At 40.1% G+C, this 14658-nt stretch overlaps 1 protein-coding gene across 20 annotated transcripts in view; it reads left to right on the top strand.

Annotated features, from left to right (window-relative positions):
- The window catches only part of LIMCH1 (LIM and calponin homology domains 1), a 349588-nt gene that overhangs the window by 256266 nt on the left and 78664 nt on the right, over positions 1 to 14658 (top strand). For 11 of the 20 annotated variants that reach the window (XM_067036161.1, XM_067036160.1, XM_059067018.2 and 8 more), the window contains 2 exons: positions 5419 to 5671; positions 6735 to 7001. In XM_067036161.1, coding sequence (XP_066892262.1) covers positions 5419 to 5671; positions 6735 to 7001 — 520 coding nt within the window. The remainder of the gene's footprint in view (positions 1 to 5418; positions 5672 to 6734; positions 7002 to 14658) is intronic. The other 9 variants (XM_059067026.2, XM_059067024.2, XM_059067023.2 and 6 more) reach the window with 1 other exon arrangement.

Raw genomic sequence — 14658 nt, 5'->3', positions numbered from 1 at the left:
CTCATAAAGTGTGCCGAAGGTTTATATGCTCCAGGTACGAGGAGGGGAAATGTTTGAGTGAGTACCACACTGTGTAAGTGAAAATAGATCAACTTCCAGCAAACTGGAAACACACTGCACACACTTATGAAAGCTCTGAAGCTTGGGATTGTGAAACCGTAATTGGCACAGTTTGGGCAATGCTTTTGATACCTGACCATGGACTAGAGCTATGTAGGTGGCCATTAATGTATAGAACACAACCCAGACTACCTGTTTCTTCTGAGGCTGGGTTTGATTTAAATCCCATGCATTTTATGTCACCTGAAAGGAATGATCATTTTTCTTTACAAAAATGTATGGTCATGCAACCTGATGTAAATTTAACACATATTTTCCAAGAGCTGTTTATCTTACTTATCTTGCACCTTTGTGCTTTTAGGAAGGGAAGATAGATTGGCTCTGCATGTATAAACTTGCAGAAAGACACTAAGGCTGGTGGGGAATTTTTTTATTTGTGTCTATTTCTTTTTCATGTATTGCTTGACTGAAGTTAATGTTTCTAGAGACTTTAAGTCTTCTGTCTGAGATGAAAATTATCTTTTATAGCTAAAAGATCCCTTTCAGCTATAAAATTCTATGTTACCAAAATACTTGGGTATTTAACATGCCCAGGTCCTGAGTTCATTACTCGACCCTTGGTATCTCATTTAACCCTCAGCACATATTACAAGATACTCAGTATCCGACTTAGTCCTCTCACAGGGCTGTGAAACATTCCTTAGTCATATTTTACAGATGAATCTTAGAGAGGTTAAGTAATCATCCTAACATTGTTTTTTTTTTAAGTAATTTTTATTGATTTATTTATTTTGGCTGCGTTGGGTCTTCGTTGCTGTGTGCAGGCTTTCTCTAGTTGCAGCGAGCGGGCTTCTCATTGCTGTGGCTTCTCTTGTGGAGCACGGGCTCTAGGTGCATGGGCTTCAGTAGTTTGTCACACGGGCTCAGTAGTTGTGGCGTACGGGCTTAGTTGCTCTGCGGCATGTGGGATCTTCCCAGACCGGGGCTCGAACCTGCGTCCCCTGCATTGGCAGGCGGATTCTTAACCACTGCTTCACCAGGGAAGTCTCCTAACGTTGTTTTTAAGTGCCCTAAATCGCTGTAAGTAGTGTAACGATGTTAGGCTCAAGAAGGGTGAGTCCAAAACTTATACACTAAAGCTTAATTTACCCACACTTCTTTCTGTTTGCCTAATAGATTTTTCAAATTCTAGCATGACTGAACTAACGCTTTTGTTTAGTACTTAAACCTTCCAACGAATAGATTAGCCTCAGAGCCACATCATATGTGACTCCTAAAGAATTCCATGGTGCATTGTGAACTGCTTGAAAAACATTTCTAAAAATTTACATGACATCTTAAGTCCCACCCACAGTATTAGAAGTTACAATACCAACTGCATGATCTAATTGAGCTTTAACATAACTGAAAGGGAGATTTACTTTTATGAAACATATTTTAACCAAACTGTTTCATCCATATTATTTTGATTGTTTTAAAAAATTATTATTGTCTCATCCTAGTTTTTAATAACTGGTAATGCAGATCCTTTATTTATTCTGTCACCAGCTTTGAGAGGTTCAGAGTTTATAATGAGCCACATCTTGAAGGGATTTGAGATGGTAATTACTAATATTTTACTAATATGTGCAGAGGCACAATTTCATTTGCAGCAGTTAAGATTGATAAGCCAGAGTCTTTTCATAAAAGTTTTTCCCATGTAAAGAAAAACATGAAATTGAGCTTCACAAAACACCATCCATGAAAGAGCATCTTAACACACAGATTTCAACAATCAGCCTGATACCTTCAGGCTTATGTTCTTGTAAACTAATCAAGACCTAATGAGGTTTTAAAGAAAAACAACACTTTTTTATCTGCCTTAAAAAATGTGGTATAATTTTATCCAAAGAGATGTTGTATTTCATTAGAGTTTATGGTATATTTTTTAAGTGATGATAATCAAGAAGATTGCTAGTCCTAATAAACACTTCCACATTTAGAAGGACATTTTAATTCTTGAACACTTATTTCCTAGGACTCACAATCAATTAGGCAAAGTCTTACCATGAAATTCTCCAACTCCATATTGGGTCAATAGAGAGAGTTTTCATTTTATTATTACTGAGGTCCACTGACCCATTCAGTAGGGGATGATCAAGAGCCACACTCGTAAGAGGTGCCATGATTCCATGGGTTGGACACGAGAGCCACCTGGTAAGGAGGCTATGGATCTCCAGGGTCAATTCAGCCAATCTGTCTTGCTAAATAGGTGCCCAGCTCCTCCCTCACCCTCACTGGCATGCCTTCTGAGGCCACTAATCAGCTTCCCTGAACAGGAAATACAAAACCTTCCACTCAGGTGCTTTTAAAATTAAGAACATATTTTATAAACATAATGCATATTGTTAAATAAATATTCTTATCTTTTATAGAAAAGATGAGTTAAGGGAGAGAAATAAAGAATGAGAGAAATTAGCGTGTTAGAGGAGATGAAAAAGCAGTGGGTTGGCGGTGTGTATGGTAAAGATACATAAGAAAAGATAGACCCCTAATTGCTGGAAGGGAGAGAATTGTAGTCCAGGCATAAAGGAAGGATCAGACTTTGACAAAAGGATGTCATCGTCATCAGGTGCAATGTTGGGCATAGATGGAGATGCCACCCTAGTACATTTTCATGTTTTCAGGATGAAGTCAAGTCAAATCTTTTGAAGTCTTGGCCTGAGATAAGAGGAGTTCTAACACTTATGGAAAGTATACCTCACCAGCCACTATCTGGGTGCTTTACATCTCTTGTAAACCTCACGACAACCTAGAGAGCTGTATTATCACCTCCCTATTTCCAGTGAGGACGCTGAGGTACAGAGGGCTTAAATTTCCCAGTCACACAGCTAGTAGATGATGGAGCTGAAATTAGACCCTGGTCTCTAGGTCCAGAAGGTTACTGCTTCTTTCAACTGAGCGACTCTGCCTCGGGGCATTTGCAAATTAACTTTTCTTGAAGTGCCTGTTGAAGACATTCATCAAAGACTAATTGGGGGGAAAAAAAAGGTTATCTGTTTATGTGTTAAACAACCTATTTTGAGACTCTCTCTCAGTATATTATGGATAATATGTTTTTAGATATTGTACCAAAATAAGTTTCATAGATTACAGGATTTTAGAACGGAGGGAACCGAGACAAGTCTAATCCATACTAAGCCTTCATAGTTGACTGAAGAATCGTTTTCTTTCATTCATTTATTCAGCAAAATACATTTCTTCCGCTAGTCAGGATTCTTTAAGCAAAGGACATTTTTCCAAGAGAAGTGTGTTGCAGAGGAAGGAACTATTTATTCTCTACTTGTGCCCAAAGTTAGGAAACTGCAACAGTGCACATCATGATGATGACATCCTTTTATCAAAGTCTAATCCTTCCTTTCTCGCCAGGGCTATGCTTCTCTCCCTTCCAGCAACTAGGGGTCTTTCTTGGGCTGGAATCTGGAGAACAGAAACTGGAGTCTGGAGCTGTAAAGGGCTCTTTGGGTCTCTCTGGGCCTCTGTTTCCACCACTGTAAAACGGGGATAGTATCAAATAGGGAAACAAATCCAAGTGCTTAGCAAGTTAAGGTAGTATTAGTGTTTGTTATAAAGCATTCGCAGGGGGCTCTAAATATTTTATTATGACACCGAGACAGGTAGACTTGAAAAAAGACAGGGTGAGAAGGGAGCTAAGTTATGAATCAAAAAACAACAAGTAATGAAATTGTCAAAACTTCAGACGGGAGGCTGAAAGCAAGTGGCATGAATAATTCATAAACTGAATATTTCATCTGCAGCAATGAACAGCTTGTTTATGGTCAATGCTTTAACTTTCACCAGTTTTTAAAAGCCATTAAATCATTTTATCTCCAGGGCAAGTCATTTCATTCCTATTTTTACAGAAAAAGGACAGGCAAGTGTGTTAGAGGCAAGCCTAGGAGCCCACAGGTCATCAGTGGCAGATCCGGAACTATTATGGCATAAAGAGTAGTCAGTGTTTGTTAAGCACATACTTGGGGTCAAGTACTGTACCCAAGAGTTTTACATGTATCTGATCCTCCCGGCAGCGCTATGAAGTAGGTGATATTATTATCCTCACTCTGTAGATTGGGAAACTGAGGCTTGGAGTGCTGAAGTGACAAATGACAAAGTAACAAAACTAATGAGTGCCAGAACTCAAAATGAAGTGGATCTGACTTAACCCCCTGCACTACCCACTCTGCTAGGCTGTCACATCTCGCTGGACTCTTAGTTTAAGGTTCTTTTCACAAGGGTAAAGAGGTCAATTTCTATTTGCTATCAGTGGGGTTGAAGAACCTTTTCATAACGCTCTCAGTGATTAAGAGTTTTCAATCAGCATTCAAATGGAGGCTGCCTGTCACAGTAGTGTGTGTTTTCATGACAATTTCACTCTAATGGATCTTAGAAATCTGGTGAGATGAGACTCAGGAAACAAGAATACAATGTAATTATGGGGGCTATTGACCAACAAAAGACTGATGTTGGTAACATTGAATTCCTTTGTGTTGTGTAAAACCTTGTTTAAGCCAAACTAATTCATTGATTCATCTGATCATTTGAGGATACCCACTGTGCGCCAAGACACTGTGATAAGTACTGTGAAGGATATAAAGCCCTTATTTTCAAAATACAAGGTAGAAAGCATAACGCGGCAGAAGAGAAATAGATCTTCCGGCCATAGTGTTCATAGGAAACAAAGATTGCCTCCAGCTATGGGTACCAGGAAGGGCTCCGAGGTAGAGGAATATGCACTTACTATAACGCAAGCTATTTCCTGGAAGGCAAACCCTTGGTATAATCCATACTGATCATTTTTCTGAATTCCTGTAGTTCTTATATGTTTGTGCTCCTTGATTATAACTAATATTCTCCAGGTGTTTCATGAGTCGGTTAAAGATACCTCAAAGGCAAAGGATTAAAAATCCTTCATAATTCTTATTTGTCAGAATATCTAGCGCAGTGTTAAGACATGCAACAACAGGTGCTGAGTAAAAACTCCATTGGTAAGTTTATCTTTCTTCTTTTGAGAGTTGAAGAGCCTGAGCAGGTGTGTAGTTCTACTGCAAATGTGTTATTAATTGTAACTCTCAGATACAGCTAAGCTTTCTTCTTTTTTTTTTTTTTAATTTGACTTTTTTTTTTTTCCTGATTAGAATGGAGAGCTTTTCCCAGAGTGGATTAATTTTGACTGATACTTTAGATTTGTTAAGTGAATAATTTAAGGAAGTAATCCCTGGAACCCACAGATGTAACCACATCCCCCATAATGCATACTTGCCATTGGGAACTTTATTGCTAGACCAGCACACTTTCTCAGCACCCATCCTCTCTTCCCAGGGAGAGGAAGCGACTCTGAATCTGACTTGCCCCATCGGAAGCTGCCGGATGTGAAAAAGGATGACATGTCTGCGAGGCGGACTTCCCACGGTGAGCCAAAATCAGCAGTGCCTTTTAACCAGTACCTCCCCAACAAAAGCAACCAGACCGCCTACGTCCCCGCACCTCTGAGAAGGAAGAAGGCAGAGCGAGAGGAATATCGGAAGAGCTGGAGTACTGCCACCTCCCCCCTGGGTGGGGAGAGGCCCTTCAGGTAAGACCTGGACTGCGCTGCTCCCATCCTGGCTTGTGGTACAGGAATTATGGCCCCAGGACAAGAATGAGTTCAAAGAGCCATTTTAGAACTTTGATGTAAGATTACAGATGGAGGTGGGCAGGACAGATCTTCAGAGAGAGAGTGTCATGATAGAATATAAACTTCGTGAAGGCACCTGTTCTAGGTGTGCCTGGCACACAGTAGGTATTCAACCAATACTGGTCTAATGAGCAGATTTTAACGAGCAGATTTTTGAAACTAGCTCTATCGACAGGACATTGAGTACATCTGTCATCCATGGCCTTCTGTGGAGACTGACTCCCACTCCTGTTAGATCATGTGCAGTAAGACCTTTCATCTAGATGTAAGTTTATCTAGATATGAGCTCAAGCGTTATTGAAGGGATGCATGAACATGCTTGAGTCACATGTAGAAACAGTCATAATGAAATGGAAGAAACATTGGACTTCTCATCTCTTGAGAGAAACAAGCAGTCTTTCCCCTAATCTCTGATTATGTTTTTGTATTTATTCATTCATTTATTCAGCAAGTATGCATCTAGTGAGCTTCTACTACATGCTAGGTACTAACTTTTAGGCTTTGGGGACCTGGTGGAAGCTAAGATAGAGTCCCTGCCTTCAAGAACCGTATAATCCAATAAAAAAAAAACTTACAGTCTTGTCTAATCCCTTTCAGCAAAACCACCCTTATCATTGCGTGGTTATTCCTTATAGCTCACCTTTATTATCTATGATTTCCCATTGAATAAACATTAAAAGTTTTCATTATTGAATAAAACATGAATTTTACCTTTCTAGAACAAAATGTTTTTGCCTTTCAATATCAATTTTGAAATAGCTCTTAATCAACGTCGAGATTATGATGCATTGTATTAATTTAAAAATGGCTGCATTTAATTTTTTTCACATGACCAAGATCATATTGCATGCTTCGATCTTTTTTTAAGTGCAAGTAATATCAGAATAACCAGGAGGTGACATGGGATCTGCTCCCCAACCTAGTCTGTTAGTTTGGTCAATTATGTTGTCAAACTCACTAGCTATCCTGAAACAATAGAGGAAGAGGGAAGTGAAGTGGGGTCTCCTTGTGAAGAGGACCCCGTCAGCCGAATGGACCCTGGTGGGAAGCCTCCTGGTGGTGGCTTAGAATTACCCACCAGCAGTGGGAAGGAGCAGCCTCCTGCAGAGGGGGCTGCGTTGGCACCAGCTCCCAAGTCTGAAGAGGAAGATGCTGCTGAAATCCAAAAGCGCAGAAGGCTAGAGCAAGCTGGAATCAAGGTCATGGCAGCAGCACAGCGCTTTGCCAGGTTAGCTTTGCGGGCCAAGGACAGGCCTGTCTGGCTTTGTGCATGCCCGGAGGTTTGGAATCTGACTGGTGTGATGGGGTTTCCATCTTGTTTGCCCACTTCCTGCTTTATCCGTTGCATCATTATTTCCTACTTGCAGCAAATAGAAATAGCTAATAGTCTTTGCCTTCAGGCCCGTCTCTGCTGAGTTTTTGGTTATTTTAAATGGAGGTGAAAAGGGGGCTTTGTGCTGCTTGAGTAGACCTTGTCCTGGTCAAGTATGTGTGGTCAGTCATTTGTGGGCTGCAGGATTTATCTAGCAATAACATCTTATTTTTCAATTGTTTATGGCTTGTTAATTTTCACACTACCCCTAAATGGCTCTTATCTTACTTTACACATCACCAGAAAATAGTTCTTCGGAATGGGGAACACTCTCTTTAGAAAGAGTGGCTGGCTGACAAAAATCCACTTACTTTCTTTGTCCCAAGGGAGTAGTAAGTAAGATTAGGTTTATTTGACTCATTTTCTAAAGCTAGTTGATTCAAAAACAAAGAATGGAGTAATTACTTCTCTTAATTGTAACAAAGGCACTAGTATACAGTCCTGGTGGCCTCATATTACATGTGAGATAGAGACCTTTCGCAATTGAAGTCACGGAGAACTATAGTTCTACAGTTTTGTGTAGTGTTTGGGGAAGCTGATTAATTTTTCTCATATAATAGCCACAAAGATATTAACAAATAATAGTGAGACCAAAATTTATTTGACAAATTGAAATTCATAACGGTTTGACAATTAAAATTCCTTTGCCACTTGCTGTTCCATTTAATCCTAAAAGGTAGGTGATATACCCATTTTCAAGCAGAATAAACTGAGGATCAGTGAAAGTAAGTTACTTGACCATCTCAGAGCTGGTTCCCACTGACCTGGTGGCCAGATTCAGATGTTCTGACCATAGTACCACAGCTGCCTCACACACATTTAATGGAATGTCTTCCATTCCTCCATACAACTCCATGTATGATTATTGCTGTGGTCTAGGTCTTCAGTGAAAGTTCCAGTACTGACTTATATGGATTTAATCCTACAGTAGCTTTGTACTCATAAAACATCAAGGATGTAATTCTTTCTGTCTGTGGTATCCCACAGACAGGCTTGTCTGTCCTAAACATGTATGTGCTTCTAGAAAACCCTAACATAAAACTGTGCTAATGTTACAAGCAACTCTCTGGGTTTCTGAAATAATGAAGGGTAATGTCATAGAATCTTAAAAAGAGGAAAAAATCCAGATATTCTTTAAATTTTGGTTCAGAGACCTTGCGAGACACTTGCTTTTTCAACATCATTTGAGCTTCTACTTATACCAAAGACCAGGCTAGATGCCGAGAATACAAAAATGAAATATATCCCCTTACCGTTTTTCAGATTTTTCCTGCTTCTGTCTTCAAGTCTAGGGCACAGTGGAAATAGGTGATACAGATAAGAGTATGAATTTATTAAAAAATCTTTAATCTTAATACCCTTGACACACATACCTTCATTTTTTATCACATCTGTGAAGTCTTTAACTAAAATTTCCCAAAGACACTATCATCTTTATGATGTATTTTTTCTTGTTATCTTCAAAAATTGCCCATCTGCTTATATTTTTAAATCTCATTTTAAAAAATTGATTTTTCCACGATTACTAATGCTGTTGACTATTATAACATGTTTATTGGCTACTTGGGTTTCTTCTTCTATAAATTCCCTCATATCCTTTGCCATTTATTTTTTCCTTTTAAAAAAATATTGTATTGTGGTAAGAACACTTGGCATGAGATCTACACTCTGAACAAATCTTTAACTGTACAATACAGTGTTGTTAACTACAGATACGATATCATACACCAGATCTCTAGAATTTATTCATCCTGCTTAACTGAAACTTTATGCCTGTTGATCAGCAATCCCTATTTCATCCTCCGTCAGCCCCTGGCAGCCACCATGCTACTCTTTGATTCTACGTATTTCACTACTTTAGCTACTTCATGTAAGTGAAATCATGCAGTATTTTTCTTTCTGTGACTGGCTTATTTCACTTAGCTTAATGTCCTCAAGATTTATCCATGTTGTCACATATTACAGAATTTACTTCTTTTTTTAAGGCCGAACAATATTCCTTTGTATGTATATACAACATTACCCGTATCCATTCATCCCTTGATAGACATTTAGGTTGTTTCTACATCTTGGCTATTTTGAATAATGATGCAATGAGATGGGAGTGCTAAGATCGCTTTGAGATCCTGGTTTCATTTCTTTGGGATATGTACCCAGAAGTGGGATTGCTGGATCACACAATAGTTCTGTTCTTAATTTTTTTAAGGAAACTCCATATCATCTTTAGAGTATCCAAAAGAGCAAGGGGAGACAAACTGGCAGATACTTTAAGAGAACTCAGCACACCCAGGAATCATGATGATGTAGAGAAGAGAAAAGAGTGGGCAAAGCCTGGGGATTCCACGAGCGTACTGTGCCTCTTCAGTAACTGGCAGGTTTATTTTTCTGATAAAACAGTACAATCTTTAATGACAGCTCCCATTCTGTGTACAAACCTAGAATCACGGTTAGTTTACAAATGTAATTCTAATTGATGAGTAGTGTATTTTTGTGGTAATTTTTGCTCCTGTCCATGTTCCTGTTATCTGCCTTAATTTTTACATATTTTATCCAAGTTAGCTCTGGTAAGCAGAAATTTGCAGGTCAGTTAATGTCTGCAAATGTCAGTTAATGTCACACCTTAGAGCTACTGACTTAGCATTTAAAACGGAGTTCAGGAAAATCATGCATATTCCCAGAGAATGTTCCCAATAGCAACACAGCACAGCTGCTCCAAACACCCAGAATTCATTTGTTAGATAGATTTTTCAGCTGCTAGCTCTCTCGTAAAAGTTTTATACATACCATGCCACTAGCCTGGCCTGTCTGTGTCTTTGTCACCTACTTTTTGCAGCCCACAGCAGAGTTGACAGTCATTCTAAGTTTATCCACATTTGGGATCCTGCTTTTAATGTGGCAGAAAGTAGCTTAACTGGAATGAAATGCATATCATGAAGAAGAAAAGGATTCTTGGTGTCTGGAAAATAAGAATATAAAACATTTAAATATGCTGATGTCTCTTAAGGCATTGTAACCTCAGTCTTCTGTCTTTGCAATCCAGATGAATTCTGGCCACCACATCTTGGAACCCAACAAGAGGCCCCAGATATTTCTTGCAGCCCATTTTTTTAGCTGGGAAAGTCTGTGTTTGCAGAGATGGGTGGAGGATGAGGCATAGGCAAGGAAGGAGGCATGTAGACAAGGGTAAGGCTGTACTTTTACAGATTGTTTTTTTTTTTTTTTTTTTTTTTTTTGGCTGTTGTTTCCCAAGTATTCTCAAACACCTCTTTTTAATATATAAAAAGGAGCAAAAGTGCATGTTAGTCCATTTTCACATGAGTTTAGAAGCCTAGAAGTCCTAAGCTTCCTGTCAAAGAATATATTAGGAGGTATCTTAGCACCAAGGGACGGAAAGTAGGTCTTTCTTAATAAATATGTGGATTTGATATTTATTAGAGTTGCCACTGAAGTAAGAAGTACATAAACTACTTTTCCTTCTCTTTTAGTTTATGATTAAGTGGGCCTAATTACCCCCCAAATATGAGACTCTGCTAAAGAAGCCAAGATTTCTGCATTTAAGAGGATAAAATAAGAATCAGGATTCACTTCCCCTGAATTAAAATGCCATGGAGATTTGAGTTCTCTGACTTGGTGTTTCCCATTGGAGAAGTAAACTTTTTTTTTGAACTGAATTATAGGTTTCACGTGATTGGACTTCTTTTCTAATTGTTTTCATATGTTTCAGCACTCAGTCTTTTCTGCTAGTCTGTGGATCTTCTCAAGCACATAGTAATTAATTACAGAGGGGGGGAAACCCTCCAAGGAACAATAGACGTTTTAGAAATCTTTAGAGGAAGAGCAGATGCAGCTAAGTGCCAGGAACGTATTCTCTCCATCCCTCCTTTTACCAGATGCCTGTGTCACTGCTTCTTGCTGCACAGATTCTTGGGGATCAGGGACCAGGCGGACACATAACTTGCATGAACCTTTGTGACTCTGGATGTAGCTGCCCTATTGGGACACTGTGTGAACAGGGAGGTCCCTGGTGTTGCCCGTGACATTCCCAGGAGGCCAAACAGGCTTTTCTGGAGAGCCCAGTTTCTTTCAATAGAACAAACTGACTGCCAATCTGAGCTGGTTGCTTGTGTGTTGCCAAGTAAAAGGGGGTGAAAGAAAATGCCAGCTCTTCCTTAGTTTAAATCATTATCTCATTCACTTTGAAATATATAAGCCTTAGAAACTTTGAGACAAGAGCTTTTCCTCCCCCTCACCTGCTTGGGACCCACAATCTCTCCTACAAAGATAGCCTTACTTGTCTTAGGACAGGGTTGCCAGGTTGAAGGCAAGGCTTGGCATTTCTCATTTCACATTAGGCCGTATTCCTTCTTTTTTGAAAAAAAAATTTATTTATTTTTGGCTGCTTCAGGTCTTAGTTGCGGCACATGGGATCTTCCGTTGTGGTGTACGGGCTTCTCTCTAGTTGTGGCACGTGGGCTCCAGAGCACGTGGGCTCAGTTGTTGCGGCGCTCAGGCTTAGTTGCCCCATGGCATATGGGATCTTAGTTCCCCGACCGGGGATCGAACCCGTGTCCCCTGCATTGGAAGGCAAATTCTTAACCACTGGACCATCAGGGAAGTCCCTGTATTCCTTCTTAGTAAAGCAGTGATCTGGGTCCACCGAGCAACCCCTACTTCCCAAGGCAGCTCATCTGTGAATGACTCAGACAAAATAAAAGTGCCAAACCACCCCATGAATATCAAGCCAGACAGCCAGGGTCTGCCACTTAAATTTACTTACTTTACCTACATTCAGATGACTGGAACGGGAAACCTCAGTGGGCATGATAATACTGATCTTGCAGGCTTGTCATAAAAGTTAGCATATCTGGAATATACTAGCTCTTCAGAGCTATTATAATTATTGAAAAACAAAGTAGAATATACTGAAGCTTTACAATAGACTGACCTTCAGAAAAGAAGGGCTCATTATAAAAAGTCATTTAAATATTCTGCTAACTAGACACCTGCGAACACAATCCTATATATCTGCCTTATACACAGTATTTGTTACTTCATAGCCAACAGTGCCGGCCCAGAATTTATGTCATTAAATTTTTGCTCTCTCTGAGTCTGCCTGGAAGCTCTGAATTTACAGGATTCAAGCAATTAGCAGAATGTCGTTATGATCGGTTTTTCAAGTGGGCAGGGAGTGGCTTTAAGAGGCCAGTGATATGGAAAGCTTTCTTCACCCCCTTTTTTTAAGTCCACATATCTAAATTGAGATCACTTGAAATGAGTCCTGCTACACTGGGCATTTAGCCTGAAAAGAAACACCCTGGGGAATTTGTAGCCTGGCTGGACTCACGTGATGCATAATGCACGAGATTCTCCCTTCTCAACTTGGCATGGCTATTTGCATAAATGCATATGTTTTATTCCATAGTATTCTCCCTGAGTTGGGGAAAATTGAAACACAGGACACTGGTCAAAAAATGGAAGGATTGTTGCTTTTGGACTTGAAAGCGTCAAGCTCAGGATCTGCTCCTTTACTGGAATTGGAGTCGGATCAGCTGAGATGAGATAATGCGTTTGAAAGGGCTCTGTAAACTGTAAAGTGCTGTGCAAGCACTGTAAGGTATGATTAGTTAGCATTCTGCTGTCATTATTCCTGGCTGAACATTGCTGTCTGTAACCAGCAGTGCAAATCACGACTTCATTCTAAGCACAACTCATATGATCCCTTTATTTAGTAACCAAAATACTTCTCTTTCTCCTACTTCCATAGTAATGATAATGCCTTATTTTTTGTATGATGTTCTGCTTTCAGAACTGTTCCTGGCCGTGTCCTTTGTTTAATGAATAGTGCAGTGATTAAGAACAGGACCTCTGGAGCCAGACTCCCTGGGTTTGAATTTTAACTTCAGCAGTGGCACTTTGAGTTTGAGCAAATTTCTTCACCTAATCTCAGTTTCCACTCTATAAAATGGGGATACTAATCACACTACCATTGCAAGGCTAGTATTAAGGTTAAACAAATTAACACTAGAAGGAATTCTGGCATGTTGTGGGCGCTCAATAATAGTTAACCACCTTCTTTGTCACCATCAATGTGCTTTTTATTTTTATTTATTTTTATTTTTTATTTTATTTTATTCTTTTTCGGTACGTGGGCCTCTCACTGTTGTGGCGTCTCCCGCTGCGGAGCACAGGCTCCGGAAGCGCAGGCTCAGCGGCCATGGCTCACGGGCCCAGCCGCTCCGCGGCATGTGGGATCTTCCCGGACTGGGACATGAACCTGCGTCCCCTGCATCGGCAGGCGGATTCTCAACCACTGCGCCACCAGGGAAGCCCAATGTGCTTTTTAAATAATGCGTTTTCGAAGAGATTAGTTCAATGGCCTATCACTTCCCACTGACCATTCTTTATGGCTACAGTCAACCAATATCAGTTGGTTCTTGCCAGACTTGTTGGCTAAGGATGCAGAGAGGAGAGTGAGCACGGTCCAGGAGTGGCCAAGCAGGAGACCAAGAGCCGGAGGGCAACTCAAAGGGCAGAATTTTATATTTTAAAAATAACTTTATTCAGAGAGCAAAGCACCACCCACCACCTCTAAATTCCACGATTTAAACTTTTATTGAGAATAGTGGACAGCAGGGAGAAGGAGTTTTCTGGACATGACTAATGATGGTTTGATTTTTCCAAAAGTCAGGAGTGAGGGCCTGCTGTTATGTTAGGCTGATGGGCCTCCTCTGCAGCAGTACAGGGTAAGCAACAGACAGCAGGCCACCTGGTCAGCCGGAGTACACAGGTTTCCTTGCTTGTATGACTCTCAGCCAGGCTAATTCCTCCTGTCTTCATTTCTGAGACGACCTGTCCATGACCATGAAGAATTTACTCTTAATTCTCCCTCAGAAATCGGATACAAAGTAGGTGAACTTTCTTTAGAAGTCAAGATGCTTTATTTACTCACCATCTCTATGAACTGAGAAGATAATAAATGATATTTTTAAAGTTTTAATATTTTATTATGACTTAGAAGCAAGGCTGATCTTATGAGTAGGGGGGAGGAGTTTGTTTGAATATCAGAAAGGCGCCATCGACTGTATTCCCACCCTACCCACCCCCAACAAAAACAAAAAACAAAGCATAAAAAGTCCTAATATTCCACCATTAAACTGCATTTCTCTTTAAATTCTAAAGAATTTAAAGTTCGGTGCCTTCAAGATTTCCTTGAAAATGAAAATAGCCCTACGTAAACATTTTGGCAAGATGTCTTAATAGGATTTACTTGCCAGCTAGCATATGACAAAGAAGAAGAGCTGGGCAGTGGAGAGTCATGGGGGTAAAAGACGGAAGAAAAGGTTGCTGGTGGGAGGGTGCAGGGCACGATAAGCTTTTGTGCCCGAGTCCATCCTATCAATGGTCATAAACCATTTCAGATGTTTCAGGTTAGCTCAGCTCTGCAGAAAGACCGTCCTTACACTTTGCAGTCTGGTACACATCCTAGGTGTGCTGTCACATAGCTGCATTCATT

Source organism: Kogia breviceps, chromosome 6 (genome assembly GCF_026419965.1).
Source record: "Kogia breviceps isolate mKogBre1 chromosome 6, mKogBre1 haplotype 1, whole genome shotgun sequence".
Classification (NCBI taxonomy): Eukaryota; Metazoa; Chordata; class Mammalia; order Artiodactyla; family Physeteridae; genus Kogia; species Kogia breviceps.
This window is presented reverse-complemented; position numbering and strand designations above follow the sequence as displayed.